This window comes from Akebia trifoliata, chromosome 3 (genome assembly GCF_017979445.1).
Source record: "Akebia trifoliata isolate Shusen 1 chromosome 3, ASM1797944v1, whole genome shotgun sequence".
Lineage (NCBI taxonomy): Eukaryota > Viridiplantae > Streptophyta > Magnoliopsida > Ranunculales > Lardizabalaceae > Akebia > Akebia trifoliata.
The window spans coordinates 45,930,472-45,956,769 of NC_141377.1; the positions used below are offsets into that span (position 1 = coordinate 45,930,472).

The 26,298-nt window shown below is 36.3% G+C and overlaps 2 protein-coding genes across 2 annotated transcripts; one reads left to right on the forward strand and one right to left on the reverse strand.

Annotated features, from left to right (window-relative positions):
* The first annotated feature begins 221 nt into the window (after positions 1–221).
* Positions 222–10,503, forward strand: LOC147407359 (DNA-3-methyladenine glycosylase 1-like). Its single transcript, XM_086435889.1, has 2 exons — positions 222–1,750; positions 10,095–10,503. The coding sequence occupies exons 1-2, from the start codon at positions 714–716 to the stop codon at positions 10,135–10,137; spliced, it is 1,080 nt and encodes a 359-aa protein (XP_086292015.1). The 5' UTR covers positions 222–713; the 3' UTR covers positions 10,138–10,503.
* Positions 10,504–14,174: 3,671 nt separating this feature from the next.
* LOC147407360 (protein RADIALIS-like 3) lies at positions 14,175–15,866 on the reverse strand. Its single transcript, XM_086435890.1, has 2 exons — positions 15,291–15,866; positions 14,175–14,365 (listed from the first exon to the last, which is right to left on the reverse strand). The coding sequence occupies exons 1-2, from the start codon at positions 15,563–15,565 to the stop codon at positions 14,350–14,352; spliced, it is 291 nt and encodes a 96-aa protein (XP_086292016.1). The 5' UTR covers positions 15,566–15,866; the 3' UTR covers positions 14,175–14,349.
* Positions 15,867–26,298: the final 10,432 nt, after the last annotated feature.

Sequence of the window (26,298 nt, forward strand, 5' to 3'; positions counted from 1 at the left end):
ACTCTCAAATTTAAAATTAAAATTCAATCATGAAAAAATGATATTTTTTTGGACATTTTAATTTTTAAAGTTTATAGAATTTTATTCTCTACAGACTTAAATCACCGGATCATGCTTTTGGAGGTCACAAGGTGAGCTCACAGACCCTTGTAAGGGTAAAATCGTTACTAACTTAGTAAGACTAGTCTTACTCTAATAATAATAATAATAATTTACTATTGTAAAAATAAACACAGTAGGGATTTAGGGAAGACGACCAAAACTAGAGTAGAACCCTAATCCATCCCCAATTACTGCTCCATGGATTTCCTTTCCTCTTTGATAGAAAATAGAAGATAGATGGAAAGGATAATAAGATCAATGGTTATGCTTTTATGGTAGTTTTGAACGATTGCCCACACCAATTTCATCACCAAATCATTTCAATCTCTCACAAACATGGGAGAAGAAGATCAAACCCAGACTCAATCCCCCAAATCCCCTCCTCATCATGACTCCACCACCACCATCACCCAAGAACCTCCACACCACAACCACAACCATCACCACCACCACAACCACCACCACAACAACCATCACCACCACCACAAACATCACCACCATCATCAACACCACCACCACCACCACCACCGTCATCAACATCACCACCACCACCATCAGCAACAGCAGCATCAGCTCCTTCTCCTCCTCCACAGAATTCCACCCCATATAGGATGACTTTACGACCTAAAAGACCCAGAAATCTCTCCTCTACCCTCACTCCCGACGAGCCCGACACCAAATCTGAAGGAGACAACAAAAACAAAAAACCCAAAATCAAACCCAAACCCAAAACCAAAACCAAAACCAAAACCAAACCTAAAACCAAAACCAAAACCAAAACCAGCAGCAGCACCACCCCTACTACCACCAAGAAGAAGAACACCACCCCCACCACTACCAAAAAGAAGAACAATGTTGTTGAACAAAAAGTCCAGACTCCTCAAATTCCAATTCGACCTCCTCAGATTCCTCGAGTCGTCCCCAAGACCTTATCTAGCGAAGGAGAGATCGATCTTGCTATTCGTCACTTACGATCATCCGACCCACACCTCGCACGTATCATCGATGCTCATCTTCCCCCTACATTCGATTCTTTCCACCCACCATTTCTTGCCCTAACCAAAAGCATCCTTTACCAACAACTTGCCTACAAAGCTGGCACCTCAATCTACACCCGCTTCGTCTCCCTCTGTGGAGGCGAAGCTGCTGTTGTTCCCCAAACAGTTCTTGCCCTCACTGCACCCCAGCTTCGCCAAATTGGGGTTTCTGGTCGTAAAGCAAGTTATCTCCATGACCTAGCAAGCAAGTACTGCAATGGGATTCTCTCCGATTCATCTATCGTTGATATGGATGATAAATCCCTCTTCACAATGCTAACCATGGTCAAGGGCATTGGACCCTGGTCGGTCCACATGTTTATGATTTTCTCTCTCCATAGGCCCGATGTTTTACCTGTTGGTGATCTTGGCGTTCGTAAAGGCGTTCAGCTTCTTCATGGGTTGGAAGAATTGCCTCGGCCTTCACAGATGGAGCAGTTATGTGAAAAGTGGAGGCCTTACCGGTCTGTTGGGTCTTGGTACATGTGGAGGTTTGTCGAAGTGAAGGGGGCCCCGACACCTGCTAATACTTCATCAGTGGCTGTTGGTGATGGCTTGCAACATCAGCAGCCACAGCTTATAGATCCAATGAGTGGAATCACTGGACTCGGGTGAAGTTGTTTTTCTTCTGCAATTTATACTCCATAAATTCAAAAAATTATTTCTTTTGATGCTTCATATTTAACGCTCGTATGCTTGGTTTTTCAATGAATGTAGAGCTATGTATTAAACTTATGTACTTAAATGTGTATCACTTATTTTGACAATTTTTGCTTTGTCTCTTAAACTGCTAAAAGACTGAACCTTTTCGAATTCACTTTGAATTGAATTATTTCCCTTTGGGAGGATTGGTGGTGTGGGGATAGATGGCTCAAGGAGCACTTCTCGGTCTCATTCGATTTGTCTTTGCAAAAGGCCAAGCAATTTCTCTTTTTAGAAGTATTGGGAATGTGGAGACTAATTAGAAGTATCACTTATTTTGACAATTTTTGCTTTGTCTCTCAAACTGCTAAAAGACTGAACCATTTCGAAGTCCACTTTGAATTGAATTATTTCCCTTTGGGAGGATTGGTGGTGTGGGGATAGACGGCTCAAGGAGCACTTCTCGGTCTTATTCGATTTGTCTTTGAAAAAAGGCCAAGCAATTTCTCTTTTTAGAAGTATCGGGAATGGGGAGACTAATTAGGATTTTGGGTTTATGAGGACTTTTAATGATTGGGAATTGGAGAGATTGGGAATCTTGATCCATTTGGTTGAGAACATTCATGTGGAGGATGGTGTGGATTGGAAGATCTAATGTTTGTGGGGGTGGGGGTAGGGATGGGAGGTTCTCTGTCAAATCATTGTACCACGTCTTATCTCTAGGGAGTTCTACGGACTTCCCCCATTTTATTTGTTTGGGGTGGGATGGTGCCTTCAAATATTTCGGTGTTTATCTAGTTAGCAGCTTTGGGGAGGTTGCCAACATTGGATCAATTAATTAGAAGAGGCTTCATTTCTCCTAATCAGTGTTGTTTGTCTAGATCTTCTGCAGAAACATTGGATCATTTGTTCTTTCATTGCCGGATTGTTTGTTAGATTTGGTCGCATTTCTTGTCTCTTTTTGGTTAAGTCGTTGTTTGAAATTTGGGTTGCTTGGGGAGGCTCTTGTTTGTTATCAAAGAGGATTCTTTGGTGCTTGGCCCCTTTTTCAATCTGTTGCGGTATTTGGAAAGAGTGTAGTAGTCGTATTTTTTATGGGAGGGAGTCCGATGTTCAAGATTTTGTGTTGTTTATTTTGTCTCTTTTGTTCTCTTGGAGCAAACTCTTTAAGGAGTTCAAAGGTTCTTTTTTTGTTTTGTTTTTGAAGATTTTATTGTTAGATGGGAAAGGATTTGTAATTTGACTTTGGGTTAGCTTGTTTGGGGGTCTTTTCTTGTCGTCCTTTTCTTCTTTTTTGTTCATTTCTTTGTTATTTTGGGTTGGTCCCCTTGCCCCCCCTCCCTCTCACCCCCCCTGCTTTTTTCCCTTTCTCTTTTAATAAAGCTATCTTTACTGATAATATATGTATATATTTCCTGAATCTAATGACCTTTTTGACCTTCAAATATTGGAATTTGTTACATGGCAATGGCTGAGAAGGTTGGAATCCTACCAAAACTTTGAATGTTAGTGATCAGTCTCAGCTATTTGAGCTTGTGGAGAATTTACTTAAATACCCACACTCTTGCCTTGCATTCAAACACATAAAAAGACTGAACCTCTGTTGAAACACACTCTGAATGGAATCATTTTGCAGAATCTAATGACAATTGCAACCTCAGAATGTTGCATTTTCTGCAAAGGAATGATTGAAATGTGCTAATAATAATATAAAAAAAAGAATGACTGAAATGTGTGGAAGATTTGGGTCAACGACTTAGATGGAAGAACATTTGAACCACTCTTTCTCTCTCTTGATGGGTAAGCTGGACTTGAACCCACGACCTTAAAGTTGCTTTGCAATTTGTCAAACCGACTGAGCTATGGGTCTAAAGCCCAAATCCCATGCTCTTGCTGCTTGTTTCTAAAATATTAGTCGAGACTGTTGTTGATTCTTCAAAATAGATGTCCATAATTACCTAGATCACTTTTCTTTATTTCATATCCTTTTCAACCTTGCCGGCATTAATATTTGTTATTAGGCGTAGATAATGACAATTCTTTTTCAAAATTTCAGTGTTTCCTTCCCCCCCCCCCGCCCGGTCTTTATTAGTCTCTCATGGATCAAATTATAGAGATGAACACCTTCTTGGAATGGCAATTGGAAAATGAAAGTCTTGTTCTTTTTTCTTCAAAAGATATAAAGTTTTATTAATCAAGAGAAAAGGAGAAAGGGTGGCCAAGGTAGCCACCCAACAAGGAAAAAAAGGAGAGAAAAGACGGAACAAAAAGAAAAATGGGAGTTAGGAATGACAAATGAGGCGCCAATTGCACAAAAAATCCCCAAAAACAACTCCTCAAAAACTCTTTAAACATCCTACTCCGTGGGAAGATTAGCCTCATAATTGATATAAGAACCTCAGGCTGAGGATGAGTGTTACCTTCGAAAACCCTATTGTTCTGTTCCAGTCAGATTCCCCATCAAATAGCCAAAGGGATTAAAGACCATATGACTCTTCTTTTATGGGACTTCGGATTGAAATTCGTTTTGAAATAATTCCAATAAGAAGGTCAGAAAACACCAAGAAATTTGAAATAATGAAAGAAAATTAGCACAAACATCTCTAGAAAAGGAGCATTGAATAAAAATGTGATCAACCGCTTTGCTACTTGATTTGCATAAGAAGGATTTGACAAAGAACACTTTTTTTGTGCTAGCTACCCAAACTCGAGAGTCCTCCATGGAAGAATCCATGTGGATATGAGAGATGCAATCAATACGATTCGATACCTCTTGAATTTTCCAATCATTAAAGCTTCTTCTAAATCCAATATCCAAATAATTCTATTCCCATATTGTCTTTAATAGGGGCCTCTTTTTTTTTTTTTGATAATGAGAATCAATTTGGAAATTGAGATCTAAGAGGAAGGATTCCACACCAATGATCTTCGTAGAATCTGATCATATTTCCTTTGTCACTTTGAAGGCAATCTGTTCACGAAACTCCAGCAAGATCTTGTTAATCCCCTTTCAAAGAAAACATGAGGGTTAAGAAAACACGAGGGTTGAGATGAAGAGACCAACCCCATATTTCCCTTCAATAACATCCTTCCAAAGGCAATTATTTTTATCCCCAAACCTTCACAACCATTTCCTAACAAAGCCTTATTCATCGCCCCGATTTTCCTAATACTGAGACCACCATTCTTCTTTGGGAGTCAAAGAAAAAGCTACATATATATATTTATATTTTTTGGCTAACAAAAATGTTTAGATGGATAAAGACCCAAAGGATCGTTAAGTCAGGAGCAAAAGGGCTCAGGATGAGCTTTTGACACTTACCTGCCTTGTGGTCCTTCCATACCATTGTCTTCAATATATCTCACTGTAATTTGTGTTGGTGTTCAAGCAAATTTTCAATAGCTTCTTTACCTGTAATTGTGAGGCCTGCTGATTTAACTTATTAAATGAAAAAAAAAAAAAAAACTGAAGTTTACTGATTTATTTAATTCTTGGTTTGAGATACTCTATCACTCATCTAAAAGCTTGTGACTGGCAAGTCCTGTATCGTGGTTTAATTGTTAAGCATCACATAATTCTTCTTCTTTAAGTCATGGACCTTGCTCAGCTAGTGAATTAGATCATGTTTTACTTATAGATAAATTTTATTTGCAAATACATTGGTTTGGAAACCATAGACCTTGATTATGTCCTCTGAACTTATGATGCACACCCAGACTGGTCTTTTGTGATGGGATAGTGGAGTTAATATTCTGATTGTAGTTGCTGTAAAAATGATGTGCGTTTTCAGATTTTACATTTAATCCAGGTTAAATTAGCTATCTGCATGTTCATACTGTAGCAAACTTTGCAGCTTGCCATTTGTTTTATCTCTGGTTATCACTCTTTACATCTTGGAAAATGACTAGAAATTAGGGAAACTCATAAATATATAAAAAATGCTTAAAATGGAGCAACAAGTGGTAACCAGAGATAAAACTGAGCATACTATAATCTATGTAATAGGTTGAAGGCTACATATGATGAAAAAGCCATCTATAAGGTGATGCGAATTAGAGAAAGGAAAACTGAAAGCTTGGATTCTGATAGATGTATCAAGGACGACAATGAAAGAGTTTTGGTAAAAGATGAAGAGATTAACAAAAGGCGGCGTAATTAATTCTTTCACAAGATGCTTATGAGGAGGAGGAGATGCATAACATGAGAGATGCATAATTCTATAGAATTTCGATATCTGAAGTAAAAGCACCCCAGTAATGACGAAGACAAGTAGGTCCTAGGACCGAAGGTATTCCAACTGCAGTATGGCAATATGGAAATGCGTGGAAAATGTTGGATTTCCCTGGCTAAGTAAGTTCAACAATATTTCTAAGACTTACACGTCATATGAATGGATAAAAATGCAATATACTTAAATGTAAGAACAAATGAGATACACAACACTGCACTAGGCATCATACTTATAAGCCTCAGTATGGATCTATGGGACAATGATGAAACAAAGATGAAGAGAAAAAAATAAAAGAAAGATTCCAATAATCAATTTGGTTTTGTGATAGGGAGGTCAACAGCCAAGCCATGTTCTTACTTAGAAAAATAATGGAGTAGTTCAGAGAAAATTGGGAAAGATGTTCACATGATTTTAATTGACTTGGGGAAAGCATAGAGTAGAGTTTCTAGAGAGCTAATTTGGATTGGAAAAAAAAGGAGTCCATAGGGGATATATTGGCATACTTAAGGATATGTACGCGGGAGGTGTGGCTAGTTTGAGAGCAAATGGGTATGACACAAATGTGTTTCCAGTTACAGTTGGTTTGCACCTGGGGTCGACCTTAAGTCCTTGTTTGTTTGTTCTAGTTATAAATGGTGTTACTGCTAATATTCAAGGAGTGCTTTATAATATGTTATTCACTTATAACATTGTGTCAGTTGATGAAACTAGAGAGTTGATCAAAGCACCATTGGAAGCCTAGAGAGGTTGTTTAGAATCTAAGGGATTTAGAATGTGTTGGATGAATGTGGAGTGTATGGAGTGACAACTTTAGTGAGAACATATATAAGTGATGCAGTAGTAAGAATTAATAATCTGTAATGAAACAACTATTCTCATTATCTTGATTCATGGAAATCTTTAGGGGGATCGTGCCCATGTAATTATAGTTAGATGGTTACGGTAGAAGTGTGATTCTAGAGTGAGATGTGACCCATGGATTCCAATAAAAAATTGGAAGAAAATTTTAATAGGACGACAGTAAGGCTAACTATCCTTTATGGAGCTGAATGTTGGGTAATCAAAAAGTGATATGTTCTTGGTATAATGACCGTAGAAGAAATGAATTTTTGAAAATGTTGTAGTTTTGCAGCACACTATAAACTAAGGGAAAGCTGATGGAGATGGTTTGTTCACGTGCAACGGAGATCGGTAACAACCCAAGTTAGATGGATCTTATATGTTGAAGGTCTTAAAGATTGAGAGGAAGACCAAAAAGGAAGTGGATTGAGGTAGTGAGACCCGATTTGAAGATACATGAGTTAATAGAATATGTGGTAGACCAAAAAGGACGTGGCTTTGGATAGAATTGAATGGAGGAACATGATTTGTTTAGCCATTTTCAGATATTTTTGGGATATGGCTTCAATGATGATGATAGTTTGCTACAAAGAAAAATTTAAAACAAAGGTATATTAATCATCATCTATGGTAAATGTTAATCACTATCTTGCAAAAGGAAAGAAAATCAGTGGAGAAAAAATCTGGAAGTTCATACTAAATTCTATTATATTGAGATCTGACACTTGTTTAACACAGGCACTTCACCCTTTTAGAAGAGTCCATGCTAATTAGGTTCAGTGGTATTCAATGAAGGACGGGAAGGAAAAATTCAAAGTTTTGCAATAAGGGACAACATAGGTTATGGAGAGATTATGCAGCTGTTGAGAGGGATTTGAGTTAGGGTTTTAAAGTCCAAAGAAATGGTTTGGCTAGCACAAAGGGTGCTGTATTTTCCATGGCAGCAAGGTATGATACTAAGAGAAATAGAAAAATAAAAAAGAGAAGTAGAAGATGAGATGGAGAAAAGGATGATAGATTGACCTTCGCTTCACACCATTAGAGGACTCTCATAAGAGAAAACCTGTAAAACAAAAAAATTCTTCATTCCTTCATTGATTTGAAATAACAAATTACATGTATATATAGTCTCCTAGTCCAACTAAGTGTCCTACAATAGCCTAACTACTAAAATAAAAAATTTTGAAAAAATTCTGCATAGGATTCTAAATAAAAGTCTAACTAAATTATAAAATTAAAATCTACCCCCTACTTAAAACATGGTCCATCTAATAAGGGGTTAAGAAAAATTTAAATAAAAACCTAAAATAGATGGTACTAAAGACTCCTGATCAATTGGAGTCCTAACAAATAGGGACCATGGGCCTAATGTCCCCATCAACTTTCTTACTAATTAAAAATTCCTAATAATCAACTTCTAAACAAATATGGCTAAAATAAAATAATCCCATAACTAAACCCTAAAACTAAAATATGGCCCAAATAGGATAGGCCCATGATCTCTGATGTCCCCGTCAAGATCGTTCTCACCAAGGAAATAATCATGCTTCTCAATGCATCTCTATAATTGAGGCAATAACACGTGTCCAATTGTGACAACATGAGATGGTTGTCTTGAATGAAATCTGTGTTTGGCAGTAGAAGCTCGCAACATAGAGCTCTCTTTCTTTAGATGTGTATGCTGGATTTAGTAGACTGTTAAGGGACCTTTTGGTCTGCTATGTGTTTATGTCTCTGGTTATCCTTGGAGCTGATTCCCTTTTTGAGTTGAAAATGGCTACCAATTTGTTTGTATAGAATCATATCAAGTTCTTTTTCTCCCTAGGAGCTAAACTTTATTAAGAAAAAAGAGAAAAGTACAATTACAAAGAGAAGAGTTCCCAATGTACAGATGTTCTCTAGTTAGACACAGACCATTTCTAGTGATTGAGTAAGCTGGATCATTATAATCATGATGAATATGAGAAATAACCATGCTTGAACTTCTACCTATCAAAATAAAAACTGTGTTTCAACTTACTCTAGTGGTTGATTAAATAGTCAACATCCTAGGACGTGTCAGCATATTTCTTTCCCAAGAATGTTTGAAAAGTCATTTCCCCCACACATTGGAGAGTTGGTATTTAAAGAAGAATTAGACCTTGGAACGGAGCTCATAATCCTGCTTCATTTGAATCTTTGGATCCAATTAAACTGAAATCATTTTTAAATTCTCTTGTCATTTGAAACCGCCTCAATTTTTTGTCTGATTGCTGTAACACACGTCCACCAAAATTTGACTTTAGAAACCCTTCTTTCTAACGGAACAAAAAAATTCTTGTTGCTTTGATGTTATAAAGAGTGCTGAACCACTTTTTTTTTTTCAAAATCTATTGTTCTCAAATCTCAAAATAGCCTCAACATTGGTAGCCAAAACCACATTCTATCTCACCTTCTATTCTGTTCTTTCTGGTCATCCCCAACACTATGCATAAGGGAAATTGTTTCGAAGGATGGTGCCTCTTCATCTGAGAGGCTGCCTCTCTAGAAGCCAAGTGAAGAGAGTTCGGTAACACACTCTATCATCCCACTCAATCTTGCTGTTCTCTATTTTTTCCCTTATTATTCTCTTCCTCTTTTCATTCTGTGTGCTATTTTATTTTTTATTTATTTATCTGAATTGAAGTATTTTGTTGAATATACAAGATATATATTTCCATTGCCATTTTTCATTTTGGCCTAGGTTTTGTTATTCTTTTGTGATATTTTGTTTCTTTAATGGCCATTAAGAAGTGAATTGCACCCTGATAGCACACCTGTATGCTGTCGTTATAAGCTAGTAAATAATTTGTTTCTTTACCTTCACCTTGCTTTGTGCAAAAAAGACGTCTTTCTCCTACCGGTATATAAACAGTTAATGGTTCCAATGTACCTAATTTTTTTTAGCCATGATCAGCTTAGAGTCTAAAGTTAGGGATCTCACACAGTAATCTTACATTTCAAATTACAATTTTTTTTATTTTTTTTGGGTTTAAATTTGAAGCTTCATTCAGAAACTATTGATTATAACATAATATAGTTGGAATTTCATCCTTCCCACCTTATCCAATTTTTCTTGCTGATGTATATATGTTTCCTTCTGTTGGAGTAGGAAACAAACCCATTTCATTTTTAGTTTCTATGTTTATTGTCCTTTGTTTTTCATATTCTTCAATTAAGGTAGGATTTGAATTTCTTATCCATCTTTAGCTGTTCATTTTAGGGCTTGCGCGTGGGGACAAGGCAATGATTGGGAAGGGAATTGAGAGATGCTGCTCTACATATCTTCTTCAGTATAGTTTGTGCCATACCTTATCCTTAAATCAATTTGAGGAGTGGTTCAGTGCAATTTGAGAAAGGGATTTCCCTATGTAAGATCTGGCTCAAAAAAGCTTGGACATTGGAGGCGTCAGTGTCTTCGAAGAGATCTCTCTTTTTTAGCCATTCTGTTATTATTATTTTTTTCTTTTTTAGTGGTCTTTTTGTATTTGAGTTTTAATAAAGGAGCATCTGTTGTTTACTTAAATTAGTTGTAAAAGATACAAAGGGTACAATTTGAAAAATAGTTCTAACTATCAGGGATTCTCTTTAGTTGATCTAATCAGAAGTTTGGTGGCTTGTCTATAACTTTATTATGATGTTGGAAAATTTTATGTTACACTCATTGGTGATATCAAATATGATAGATAGTTTGGCTTTGTATCGGTCCACATGAGCTTATCTGAAACAGTGGACCAATATAAAAAAAGCTGCTGTGTTTAGTACCCAAATAGTAGCACATGGAACTCTTTGGGACCAATAACAAGTGAATACTCTCTCTCTCTCTCTCTGGATTGGTTAATTTTAGTGGAGATGCCCCAAGTTGGAGGGTTTTACCAAATAATTGTTGTTATCTTTTCTGGATTTGATTAATTATCAATGTCTACTGATTCACTTCCGTTTACTTGTTCAAGAATTGTGCTCCAAACCCCCACCCATTTGCGTAAGGCCTAATTACTATCCTCCAATAGGCTTAGGCCCTAACCACATTTCAGAGGCATAAATGAGCAAGATAAAAGAGTCTACATTCCATTGACGGGCATATTTGAGATCACCAAATGCTTGGGAGTTCCTCTATTAAATTCTTTTCCTTCTTGCGATTTGATGTTTCCCGCTCAAATTCTTATAACGAACCATTCAACAAAGTTCTTGATCCACAGACAACGAAAACACTGTTCAACAAACCTATATGGCACATAGACATGCAATCCATATAGGTGGTTGATCAATTTTCAAAGTCTTTCTTAAACAAATAATTTTTTTTTCTTTTAAACATTTTATTTTTCCTGCTAAGCCATCAAGGGATTAATGAGGTGAAGATGGGTCCAATGGGATTTGAACGTAGGTCATGGGATCAACTCTCCTCAAAGCCTACTTGGCTAAATGGCACCTTTTGTTTTTGTAAACATGATATAGAACATGAACCACCTAAAATGTTGTGGCGTCAGTAGGTCTAACATGACCCAAATGAAGACCTCAGTCCAAACACTGCATCGTCCTCTGGTCAATGTAGCCTCTGGGCTATGTGGACCAAACCCATTTTTTCTCCACCAACCTATATTTTTAAACAGTTCTATTAATGGAAGCATTTTGAAATCTTGTTTTTTTTGTTTTGTTTTGTTTAAGCTATTAAGTAATGTAAGGTTTTTGATTGAATAATGATTTTCTGACACCGCCGTCTGACATATGCCCCCATCACAGAATCAGTAGATCATTTTCCTCGGAATATGCTGAACCATAAATCTTTTTTCTTGTGTATCCTGAGGCAAATGATCTATAGTTCTGTGGTGAGGGTGTATGTCAGAAGGGGCATCAAATTATCACAACTCTTTCTAATTGGATCTCTTTTTTTTTTAGGGCCAAAAAAGAGGCTTTTTAAAGGGTTTTGAAATCAATCATTAAATTTTTCTCAAGAAATTCTAGAACATCACTTTGATTTAATTTTATACTTATTTTTCGTGTAATGTATAATTTTTCAATGATGTGATATAAATAAGAGTTGGTGTGCAATTAAAAGTTTTATTGTAGATGCAATTTTCTTGCACTTCCTCAAGATTCTCCTTATTATTACAGGTCTGGATTTTCCTGCTCTTAGATTGGCCTACAACACAATTGTTTCGACGTCCAAGTCAGATTTAAGTGTATAATTGATTAGGGTTTCAATCTAGGAGAAAAAAACATACCTCTTAATGTCTCTGCACTTTGCATTTATAGGGGTGAAACATATCCTCTATGATTCCTTGATGACATCATCTTCCTTCCAATTCGAAAATGGGACCCTAATTGGAATGTATCTTATTATGGATTATGTCTATATTCGTTGAATCAAATTGGCAACAAACTCCCTCCATCTAGGATAATCCCTGATTTATTAGATATCCAACAGATAGTATTTCAACCAAATCCTAGATATTTTTGAATTTAGATCTTGTATTGTATTTAGTTTGTTGTCTTTGGTTTCGAGGTCCTCAGTTGGATCATTCTCATTTTCCTCCCTCGGTCTCAGATATTGGCTTCGCTTATCTTCGAACTCGACTTACTTACCTTTTTGGTTGATTGGACTTGACACCACTTCTGATGTGAAATATATTACTCTATCAGGTTCAGATTATTATAACGCCACATGTCACAGTCTAATACGTTTACAAAAATAATCATCCACATTTATAAAGTTATTTTTGAAGTTATGAAACTGGCCTTACTCCCAAGCCTGACCAAACCATAATGGGCCAGGACAAACTTGGACCAAATCCAGGCAATTTGATAGTCCTAAGGGCTTTATGGATAATGTCGAGTTCAATACAAGCTCCTGACTATAAATGCTCATACAGGGGTGGATTGTAGTCAGAAAAAAAAAAAAAAAAAATCTGTCACTATTGTCCTCACAATTTTTTTTCTACGTTTCATAGCCCTCAACAATTTTTTTTTTTTTCACATTTAATTGTCCCCACAATTTTTTTTTCTACTCTTGGCTGCCTCCACGTAGGCAAAATCCTGGCTTAGCAGATAGAAATCATGTAGATCTAAAATATTTCTATATTTTTTTTTTTTAATCTGTATGGCCCCGAACCTAGAGTTGAGCAAACATTCACGGTTTTAGACACTTTAGAATCTACAAGTCCATTTGGAGTTAGGTAACAATCCAACTCCGTGATGTACAGCATCAGGACTCTTCAAAAACGAGAGAATTTCCCGCCTCTCCATCTCCTTTAAAACACTGCAGAGTGCAGACTGCACCCAATCCTTAAAGCACTTTTCGCCCATTTTGGTTCTTTAATTTTTAAATTTTTTTTGAGAATTTTATCGTTGCTTTTGCCAATTTAGTTTTCTCGCTCTTTAGGATCTTAACTATCAACCCTTCTTCATGGCTTCCTCTCTCTGCAATTCTGGGATCGATTTCATCAGTTTTGAACGATCTCGCTTCACCAGTATCAGTCTTTCAGATCTCCAGTTCTCGCCTCGTTTTCGGAATTCGAAATGAATAGGTCAGCGATCTACGAAACTCTGGTTCGACTCTGGTACTACAATTCTCGATCACTACAATGCTAGGTTTCCATTAATTTTGATATAAATAAAGTATTAAAGACTAGAAAATTCTCAATTTCATAAACAAGTAGGTAATTCATTTCTGAATCGGAGAATCCATGAAAGTAGATACTGCATGGAAACTTTATTTCTGTTATTTTCTTGTTCTTCAACTATGATTTTTTCGCTTGTTTCATTCAATCTGCAATTGTTGTTTTCGATTTGATTTGGTAAAGCCATAGTTTATGGGTGTAACGGCTCGATCTTGAACTGAAGTAGATTATCTACATTTGAGTTAGACAAGTTTTACAGTAGGGAGGGAGGAATGAGGAGAAATCACAGATTAATAGTTTTTCCTTGTTTCCTTTGTTGTAGAAGGAAGGAACTTTTTTTTTTTTTGAAAGATCAACAGGGTTAAGGCAGACCCAGACCAGCTACAACCTCAGGAAGAGAGCACCTCTCCTGTCCTGAGTTAAACAAGCAATAAGGTTCAAGGAAAAGGAACCATTATCTACTTCGAAACACCCCTCTACATCTTGAACAGCAGCAAGAGAATCAGCAGCTCTGTTGGCTTCACAGAACACATGAAGGAAAATTCGAGGAACCTGTGTAGGAGATTTTTGATAGAGAGCACAAGGTGAAGCACACTCCAAGGAGTGCTCCAACGATCATTAAGGACATTAACTGCCATCTTAGAGTCAGATTGAACTCGAAGGCTAAGGGAAGGAACATGATAATAGTAGGTAGAAAGGAAAAAATAAATAAAGAGAAGAAAAAGATTTAAAAAGAAAAAAAAAAGGAGAATCATATATACATCATTCGCTTTTCGCACTTCCATGCACATTTTTTTTTAGGGATTCTTTTGGTTACATTTACTTAAGAAAAATTGGCTTCACTTCAACTTCACTTGAGCTTTAGATGCTTATAAACCTGTATAGAAGTTAGAAACACCTTAGCCTATACAAAACCATAACACATATAATGAAAAGCTCCAGTTCACAAATGAAATTAAACACCCAATGTTCAGAAAAAGTTAAGGTAATTGGCAATGCTGTTGAAAAAGGGAATGTGGATAATTAAGATAAATACATGAGGGAAGCCTGAAAGAAGCTCCTCATAGATACTATAAGAAAGGGAGCAATATGTTGTATTTCTACGCATTCTGTTCATGGTCTAAAGCATAGGATCAAGAACACGATCGATAATAGGATTTGATCACATATGGGTTCTTCTTTGAATTACGGATATGATAAGAAGTTGAATGTTGTGTGGATAGATTATTTAAAATTTGTGGTAGACCAACTACATGATGCAAAGTAGGACTTGATCTCATATGAGACCTTCCATCAATTAGGGACAGAATGGGAAGCTGATTGGAGTGTGGATAGATTATTTAGAATCTGTATTCTGTAGTTTGTAGTTGACCATCTAAATGATGCAAGAGTATGATTTGATCTCATATGGGACCTCCATCAATTAGGGATAGGATTGGAAATTGAATGGATAGATTATTTAAATTTTGTTGTAGACCAACTACCTGATGCAGAGTAGGATTTGATGTCAAATGAGAAGTTGAATGGATTGTGGATAGATTATTTAATATTTGAGGTTGTGGGGCATGACTCACAGAAGCAACCATTTGACCACATTAATTTAAGTCTTGAGAGACGATTTCGAACCCATATGTTTATGGGTCTGGAAGGAAGATGCCCACTTATATTGAAAGATTACAGATAATGTATCGATAGTTTGAACAGACCAGTGAACAAGTGGGGAAAATAGGAATCATAAACCAACCCAGAGAGGTATCTGTTAATTACAGTAGTAGATAAAGATGTGCTAGTATAAAATACACCTCTGCTCTTCATCAGCAAAGCCTTTTCCATTGGTGACACTTGTGGACCTGTAATTGGGGAAGGGAACTTGGCCTGCTTCGATGTTCTTGAGATCCTCTATCAGTAACCTGTAATGTCGCTCTACGTCATCCGCAGATTTTCCTCCCACAGCTTTGGCTACATTCAACCAGCGGTCTGGAGTGTCCTTATCGTATAAGGCCAAGGCCTTTTCAAACAATTTATTTTGCTTGGTTGTCCACGATGAGCTAGGGCTGCGCTTAGAGCTGGATGCCATTTCCTTGACTAGAGATTTGAATATGAGTCTGGAACCTTGGAAAGGTGTAAAATGTGGTTTACTGATGAATATAAAGGAGAAAAAACAGTTGATGAATATGGTAGTTAGGAGGAATTAGGCATGCAATTAGATTACTGACAAGCACAATATGAAAAGAGGGGAAGTGAATATCTGCTTCAGTCAAGGAAGAAGAGACTTAAGGGATGATATGTTGAAGAAGACTGTCATGGGTGCTTCTTATAAACAAGAGGAGGTGGTGGAGCCAGTTGGCGAATATATGTTTTGCTAAAAAGGTAGAATAATGTGTGACTCATCTCCTTAGGAACCACGAGAAGATGAGAGGAGAATCAGTATAGAATTATGGGCTCTTTATTTATTATTTCCTCTCTTTCTTTGCTTGTATCACTAGTAAGACAGTTTCCTTTATAATTTAGTAGGTAGTATGATTATATAGTGGAAAACCCATGAAAAAGATGAGCCTGAAATAAATCCCTCACCCTACACCACCCAAACAAAGAACAAGGACTGTCATCTTTTAACAGGAAATTTTCCCTTGCTGTTTTCTTAATTACTATTACAATTCACAGCTGAGCACCTACGAGAATATTTCTTTTAAGATGAATTTTATTTGGTAATTTTTTTTTCAAACCCTAAGCCTCCAAAGACTGAAATATTGGCTGACATCTCTTTTAGGATTTTCTTGCAGCCAAGGATAAAAAGTAGGGGCCCGCAATAATTTTTTCCCTTTGTCTGGATGTTCTTACACGTGAAAGAGGTTTGGAGTTTTACTACTTTGTTGGAACAAAATTCCAAAGGGTTCTAGCTGGCTAGATGAGTTCGTACAATTATACTAGTTTGTTATGTCGCTGAATAAGCAGAGTCAACAGGTGTTCCTCTTGTAGTAGGAGGACCCTGTGTCAGTTCATGGACGGGTGGAGTTTCTTTCAGCAGATACTGAAGATAAAGATCTCTGCACAACCTTTTGTTCTTTGTTAAGCGTTTGTTCGTCCTTAGTGATCAAGGCAAAAGGGCCAATTTTGTCGGGCTGTGGTACCATTTAGCTCTATTGTATCATAGCTGGATCTTGTTTGGTTGCTCATGAGGGGATAGATGGATATTGGATATGAGGTTGAAGGTTTAACAACAACCGACCTCAAGTTTGCTGGGCATAATTTTTCTTTTTTCCTTTTCCTATTCCTATTAATCTGTGGTGAATTTTGCTGATGGCATTTATTTCCTTCACTAAGGAAACTATTACACTCGTTGCTGCCCCCCCCCACCACATGTTCTCAAAACGCACTCCACTTAAAAATAAACCTAATGGATCATTCGGTGACATCTTACCAAACCCACTAGTTGCCCCCCTCTCTCGTTTTTATTTTTATTTAAGGTACCAACTAGCTTAGTTGGTAAAGTCTTTAGGTGATGATACTAGAGACTTGGATTTGAAAACAGTGGAGTTCATTAAAACAGGCTTACCAATAAAAAAAAGTTGCAGAGGGTTCATTTTTTCTTGACAATCTGTTTCCGAATGGGGTCCGCTTTGAGAAAAGGGAGGGGGGGTACTGAGTGTGAGCCTAAGGAAAATTCTCATGTCCAATATCATTGGAAACAAGAATGCTTGAGATGGGAATGTATTTTCCTTGGGAAAGTGATGCCAGGAAACTTGTAACAGTCTCTTGGAAACCTTTATTTCTATTTCCATCTCAACTGTTAATTGGACACTTGGTGTAGCATGTCGTTGCATCCTCAAAGCCTTGTTCTAAAGATTTAGGATCAGCTAAATGAATCACGTTCCTCCATTCCAATTTGTCCAAGCCACTACTTCTATTATTAAAAAACTATTCATATTTTCTTTCGCTGTCTCCTTCCACGTTCTTTTGGATCTTTCTCTCGTTCTTTTAGAACCTTCAACTTGCATTTTTCTTCTAACTAGGGATTAAATCGACCATTGTAGAACAAGTTCAAACTATCTAGGTCGACTTTTTCTTAGTTTATCACCTATTCGAGCCCTTCCTACATTTTCTTGAATATGTTCATTTCTAATTTTGTCTTTCCTAGTTTCTCCACTTATCCATTCAAGATCTTTATCTTTTTTACGTTCAATTTATTAACATGATGTTTCTTTACCGCCCAACATTCATCTCCACAAAGCATAGTTGGTCTTTCGCCATTTTGTAATTTTTTGTCTTTATTTTTTTAATTTGATTGTTATGCATCTATCACACAACATTCTTTTTTAACTAGACGTTTTCTTGAAGCTCTTGCTGTGAGCCCATGTCTGCCAGAATAACCATGCATTTGTATAGTTGTCCAAGTTGAAAGTGTACTCCAGGCTTACACTGGGCTACCTAAGTATACTCATTTTGTGGGTTCTTTTATTGATCCAATGGAATGACCCTTTTTCTCCACGTGGGATCCTTTGGTACTTTGTCGACTCCGGCTTATAATAGACCTTAGAAGCAATTATAGTGGGTTTGACCATTGTGCCAATTGATTTAACCATTTAGTTTGGGTCTGTTTTTCACCTATCATTATTTTATTTAGAAAACCTATTTCTGCCTTCACCAAAGATATGTTAAGATGGCATTGGATGATGAAATAGGATTCATGTTGCCTGTGTCAATATCTGAGATAACGCATAGTGATAATGGTTGGGGAACACTAATAGCTGGACAATTGTTTTATAACAGCGTGTGTTGGACATAAGTCATGCACTTGCTAAACCATTGTTTCATAGAGGATATTTCAATGGTTTCTACCCAACAGAGCTCTTTAGAAAAGGGTAAATGAGCTGATTGGGTTTTTCTCGAACTGTAATATTTATTTTATTCTTCTGGAAAACTAAAAAAATGGCCAATGATTCAAAACTAGCTTAATGATCTGATGGGTATAGTCTTGCAATTTGCAGATGGCCAATGCCCTTGAAGGGTAAGAACTACTATTTTCAAATTATGAGAATCTAGCAGTTTTCAATAGAGCTGAACTTTTGTATTTAGTTTTCTCTGAGGATTTAGGACGCATATATGGCAATATAGATTTTGTACATGTAAATCTCTGCATTTTTGTGATTGATTATTTTCTCTGTCTGTAGACCGTATTCTCTTGAGTTAACCAAATATCTATCTGGAATCTGAAGGAGCAACTTGAGCTTTATAGGTTCGCTGACTCTTTAATCTCCTGTGCTTTTTCAGCAAGTTGGTTAAAAAAACTAGACTCGTAGGGTCCTTGATGGCCCCAACCTTCTCCAATTTGAATCCAATCTAATCTATTAGAATCTCTTGAGGAAACAAATAAAGCAAGGAAAGAAGAGAAAGCTTCCATTCAATTCGACCACCGATAAAATAAATTTTTGGGCTTCTAGTCAAGTATACATTACTTTATCTTCCTGTTCTGGTCCTGTTTCCATCCTTTAATTTTCTTGAAAGTATATGAGAATGTGTGATTCCTTGCGTTAACCCCACGTTTTAATCTCGTCCACAGGTTAATCTTTTCTTATTTCTCAGGTGTTTTATGAGTTTATCTTGTATTTATTATCTCTATCAGATTAAATTAAAAAGGAGAAACTGGGGACTCACCAGTCTTTCAAGTTATCTCATTCAATCCTTCCTTGAATAATATTTGAATTATCTGTGGTTTGGGTACCCATTGAACAAGTTGCGTAGGGACGGACATATGCAGGGGTAGGGGCCAGAGGGTCCTATAACTGTTGTAGGATTCTTTGTTCTTAAAGTGATATTTGATTTGATACACACATTCCTGTTGAAATCAAGAATCCTTATCATCTCACGTCCACCTCGAGAATAAGTAATGTCTATGGATTCCCTCCCTTTCTATCTTAAGTGAAGTTTTCTTTCACTTGTGGTCCTTCCTTACTGGTTGGAAGAGTTGGGTTACGGGGCAAGTGCGTGGTATATCTAGAATTATACTCTATGTGAGGGGTTCAGCCGGACTTATCCCCTTGTTTATAGGTCAGGAGACCAGAAAGATGTGATTATTTAGGAACCAAAGTAGTCTACCATCCATGACTGATCCACACCAGCTAGAAAAAGCATTAGAACCACCTTTTAGAGGGAATCTTTGAACAAAACGGGCAATACAGGAAAATTATTTTTACATCATTGGATCTACTTGCTAAGATTCCCTCTAAAAGGTTGTTCTAATGTTAGTGGTGTTAAAGGGATTGTTTTCTTGTGTTGATCAGACATGAATTCAATAAACCGTGTGACAGAAAAGCATGGAACCATATTGAAAAGGTGATCTTAGTCGATAACAGATCTGTGGTTTGAATCATTTGGATAAGATATGATGCAATTATTTGGAGGGATATGATTAAGATTGCTAGAGGAGCACTAAAATAAGCACTTTTTAAAAGGAAACAATGGTTCTATAATCCCACATTGACTTGTGTCATTGAAACTTAGCTTTCTAGATCTGGTAAAGAATGTGAGTGGGCTATGGGTTTGAACTAGATAGGAAGATGAGGTGGGGAATTTGTGTATTCCAGGCTGTATGAAACTGCTAAACACGTGCATCAATATAAGATATAATTATAACAATATTTGGAGTGAAGATAAGAAAAATTGACCAGAGATCCAGGTTGGGTCCCTATCCGATTTGGTGCAATAATAATAACTCATGATATACGACCTAAGCAAAGAGACCTGACCAGACCGAAGTATCAAAAGGACACCTAAGCCATCTCACTTGTCTTCAAGAATTTACAATGCAAAGATATCTTTCTCTCACCCAAGAACTTGGAGCCCAGGGTTTGGACCTAAGCAGAGAAAGTCCGTTTTTTGTGGATGGAAGGTGACAGTATAATGTCATAGACAACACGCTTAAACTTGAGTAACGATGGTGTGGTATTTATAGTCCATCAAACTTGCCACATAACACACATTAGTGCATTTGCCCAAGAAAATTAGTCGACATAACCTTCACATCTCATAGTCAACATGTGTCCCAATATGCGTAAGGTTAAAAAGTTAAATGTAAATTATAAAGAAAAATTTATTCTAGTGAATTAGTTCAAAGAGTCAGGGACGTAATTGACAAGCTGAACGACGATGCTCGTTAAAAGGTCTTGTGCATTCTCACTCCTCTTCTCTTCTCTTCTCTCTGATTTTGATTTGTTGTGTTTGATGAATGTGCATTCTATGGGATCGTTATTGTAGAACTTAGATCTAGAGCATGGATGGCTACCTTGATTTTTATCTCAACAAATAGTGCTTAGGATGATTTACCAAAATGGGCGATTAATAAGCCAAAATTACTGTTCATTCATGTTTTTAAAATAGTTAGAAATAAGATGTATCCATTCCCACATTAGGTTAGGTAATGAATTATTTTACCAATACTTGCCATACATTTACTTCAATTTATTTTTATACCCTTAGAATGAACATTCATTTGATGTTGAAAATAAATGTATTAAAAGTATTATTATCATATATTTTTTTTTAAAGTACAACAGGTATCCGATTTGGTTCAAATATATCGTTAAAAAATTCATTACCATATTGGAGATATTGTCTATGTTGTAAAATATTTAATGCCCCCTAATTGTGGGATGATAATTGTAAGGTGGTATTTACAAAGGAAATAGTATATGGGTTTCCTCCGATATATTTCTCCATGGACCTGGTATGGACTGTGGATTGCACTATATGATGTCAATGACGATGGATGGTAATGAACAACAACGATATGAGCATGATCGTATTGATGATAAAAATCATGGTGATGATGATGTTGATAATGAGCATGTCATGTCATATCATATTAATGATCATGATGATGATAATGATCATATTGTTGATAATGACGATGATGATAGCGATTATGGTGATGGTGATGGTGAAAAAGATCATGATGTTCAAGATGACTGCATTTTAATCATTTTTCATTAGTCAGTTATAGTAGACTGAGATCAAATGGGCATGTCATTAGTCTGAAATCACGGATATCTCAAATATTTACCGAAACGCGGAGGGATAAATGTTTAAATCCCTATTAAAAAGTTCATGGGCCCAAAAGCACAACCCATTCTGTTATAATTGAGCCCATTCCTGACCCAAAGCAATCATAGGCCCAACCCGGAATCAAGGTCTGACGGGCCTTTACTTGGGTTTTGGAAACCTAGCTATTATGGGCTTGAAAAGCTGGACCCTAGCCAACTAATAGCTCAGTCCAATTCAAGCCCAAAACTTGCCTGAGTCTGATTGGGCCCATGTTAGCATGTGGGAAAGAGCAAAGAGGGCTGGTAACAGGCAGGGTGTGGGTCGGATGAAGCATATATCCGCATCCATATATAGAGATCATCCTCACCAAAAATCAGCCCATTCCAAAACTTCTAACCCATGTAGGATAAAAAACGTTTGTTAAAGTGTGTGGTAAAACTTAGGATGCTGAACATTTCCCATATATATATATATATATATAGAGGGTCAGGTTCAAAGGACAACCATTTCTACACACATATAGACAACGTGTTTTGTCTTATATGGGCAAAAATGTTTGGAATGGACTGATTTTTTGTGAGGATGATCTCTGTGATGAGGGGATCATCCTGGCAAAAAATCATCCCATTCCAAAACTTGTAACCCCATCAAAATTGATTTACAAAAATTGGACGGTCTATAATTTTTCAACAAAAATTGGACGGTCTAGAAGTTTCATAATGAGCTGATTTTTGGCAAGGATGATCTCCTCATCACAGAGATCATCCTCACAAAAAATCAGTCCATTCCAAACATTTTTGCCCATATAAGACAAAACACGTTGTCTATATGTGTGTAGAAATGGTTGTCCTTTGAACCTGACCCACATATATATATATATATATATATATATATATATATGAGGATCCGTATGCACATAATGCTACTCATAAAGCTACAACGTGTTTTGTCTTATATGGGTAAAAATGTTTGGAATGGGCTGATTTTTTGTGAGGATGATCTCTATGGTGAGGAGATCATCCTTGCTAAAAATCAACCCATTATGAAATTTCTAGCCCCATGTTTACAAGTTGAAAAATTTTAGACCGTCCAATTTTTGTAAATCACTTTTGATGGGGTTAGAAGTTTTGGAATGGAATGATTTTTTGTAAGGATGATCCCCTCACCACAGAGATCATCCTCACAAAAAATCAGCCCATTCCGAATCTTTTTAACCATATAAGACAAAAACGTTGTAGCTTTATGTGTCTACGGAACCCCACCCTATATATATATATATATGGATCAGGAACCGTGTACACACATATCTACTCATATATCTACAAGGTGTTTTGTCCCATGTAGGCTAAAAGTTTTGGATTGAGCTGATTTTTGGTTTGGATGATCTCTATGACAAGTATATCACCCTTGCCAAAAATCAGATAATTCTAAAACTTATAACCCCATATTTATGAGTTGAAGAATTGTGGACCATCCATTTTATGAGGTTAAAAATTTCGGATTGAGCTGTAGTGATCGTCCTCACGAAAAATCAGTTCAATCCGAAACTTTTAGCCACATAAGACAAAACACGTTTTAGATATATGACTAGATATGTGTACACGGAACCTGACCCTCTATATATATATATATATATATATATATATATATATATATATATAGGGTCAGGTTCAAAGGACAACCATTTCTACACACATATAGACAACGTGTTTTGTCTTATATGGGCAAAAATGTTTGGAATGGACTGATTTTTTGTGAGGATGATCTCTATGATGAGGAGATCATCCTTGCCAAAAATCAGCTCATTATGAAACTTCTAGACCGTCCAATTTTTGTTGAAAAGTTATAAACCGTCCAATTTTTGTAAATCAATTTTGATGGGGTTACAAGTTTTGGAATGAGATGATTTTTTGCCAGGATGATCCCCTTATCACAGAGATCATCCTCACAAAAAATCAGTCCATTCCAAACATTTTTGCCCATATAAGACAAAACACGTTGTCTATATGTGTGTAGAAATGGTTGTCCTTTGAACCTGACCCATATATATATATAACAGCGTTCCTAAGACTCATATTGGGACTCACATTGCGACACACCGTTTTGTCTTATATGGGCAAAATATTTGGAATGGGCTGATTTTTTGTGAGGATGATCTCTATGGTGAGGAGATCATCCTTGCCAAAAATCAGCTCATTATGAAACTTCTAGACCGTCCAATTTTTGTTGAAAAATTATAGACCGTCCAATTTTTGTAAATCAATTTTGATGGGGTTAGAAGTTTTGGAATGGGATGATTTTTTGCCAGGATGATCCCCTCATCACAGAGATCATCCTCACAAAAAATCAGTTCATTCCAAACATTTTTGCCCATATAAGACAAAACGGTGTGTCGCAATGTGAGTCTCAATATGAGTCTTAGGAACGTGACCCTATATATATATATATATATACCTGCATCCATTTTTTACCCGATTATGTTAAGGACATCCATATCAGACCATTTATCCAACTTTTTAAAGGACATCTGTGTCTGCCTCGTACCCAAATTTCAAGCCATTATCCGAGTTGGATATATATGCCTCATTTTGAGGAGGATGTAGGAACCTTAATTTTGAGCTATATGTATACCTGATTGTGAATTTACTATTTTAAATTCGGATGGCTATTCAGATTGGATACAACACGTATCCATATATGATCCTGCAAAAATTACGGATAATTTTACCCAAATTTTTAATCAGATTATAAACCCAAATAACTCAAGTTGGGTGAGTTGGGGTAAGTGGATATTATCAGACCGATTGCCAGCCCTTACGACCCTCCCCACACCCAAAAAAACCCTGAAATGCTCTAAGATTTTAATTGTTTTATAAGTACATTTGTGTTATATCAATTTTTTACTCATGAAATATCAACTGAGATTTTTTAGGTTCTTTTAAAGAATTTATTAAAAAGCCTGTAGGCTTGGCGAGAATCCCAGTATCCTTTAGGGTCATGTTGACCTTGGACTATGTAATCCTAAAACGGCCCGACTTTATATTGTTTTGGTCAGACTAGATATGGCCCAAGCCCGTCAGTACATTTTACACATCTAAGCAATATGGACCTATGTGATCTTTTCATTCTAGAGTGATGAACTTTGAACATGAATTCGAGCAAAACGAAGCAACATGAATATGGACAGTTTCCCTTAATCCCTCTCCATTAGAGAACTTATTTATGAAGATATTTTGGTCAATATTTTGAAAAGGTTGATAAGTAATTCTTAAAATATTCTATTAAAAAAGTCTTTGATTTTGCAAGTTAGGGAACCCGAAATCAAATTTTCTCTACCTACCCCTACGAACTGGGTTCATTGGCAAACCACGAAATCCAAACCTGAATTTGAACCGATGAACCAGGTAACAGATAGGAGTACTATTTACAGATTCCCCCCAAGGTTTAAATTAAAAATACTGCAGAAATGTTTCTTTTTTTTTATACAAAAAATGAAAATTTAAGATCTATGATACATATTTTCTTTAGAAAATCATTTCCCCTGGTAGGAAAATGGTTCTCCACTCCACACCTAGGAAAATGAGTTTCCCTTCCTAATATTATTCTCTGGTTACCCTACTAACACAAATTTTACTATATTAATTTTTTTTTTGATAATTGGGTATGCCTGTAGACAGTGGACCAGCCCGTATCTAAGTTTTTCCCAGTCCATAGACCATGGTCTTGTCTAAGGACTAGTCCTGGGGCACATGCAACGCCTGCACATCACATGAACTAAGTAAGTGAGAGTGAGCCCTCATGGGTGGCCCCTGAGAAATTATTACTTATACTGGATATCGAACTCATGATCTACATGCATTAACCACTTATCAGTCTGAAATTGCCATTGAATTTGAGCCAACCCCTTGGGGTTAACATATTGTTAGCCGCAATCAAAGACCAAAATTCAATTTCCCAAGAAATTTACTTTTCAAGACCATTTTCCTTCATTGAAGATATCTTTGAAGGACATACCTTCATTGTAGATAAAGGAGAGACACAATAGAAAAAGAAAAAGTCTAATGTATTTACGTACTTCAAAGACAAATGAAAGAATAAGACAGAGATGAGCGTGGAAGAAGTTTTCTAATTTTTCATATTTAATTTGAGATTTGTTCAACAAAATACTATTGGTTTATAGAGTGATGGTTCTTCCTAATCACTTTGAGGGTGGTTGCCTTCTATAATCAATAATTTTATTTAGAAAGAAATCCATAATGGTAAGAAAATTACTGCTTTAATAAAACTTTTTTATAAATAAATAAAACTTGTCTAATAAAAAAGCAAAGCAGAGATTCAAAAGTGTAAACTATGTAGTACTTAAACATGGCTTAGGCAAGAGAAAATTACTTAATGGACTATGTGGCAGGGACTTCTTTCTATCTGCACCCTGACTTTTGAGCGTACCTTAACTTATAGTCACAAAATTTGGGACTTTGTTAATGTAAAAAATTCAAGAAAGTTTAAAAAAAATCATATCTTGTTCGTGAGATTTTGATGAAACTAATATTTTAAGAGAGAAGGGTAAAAATGTTATTATATTTCGAAAGCAACAAGTCATTGATTTATTCGTCTGAATTAATCTGCTAGTCTCTTATTTGAAGAATTTTACGATTTTATGAAAAAATTCAGAGAAATTTGTGACCAACAACTTAAGTTAGAATTTTTTTTTCCTTGATACACCCCTTATTGTATACAATGTCAAACTCAAATCATCAAGATTGATGATTC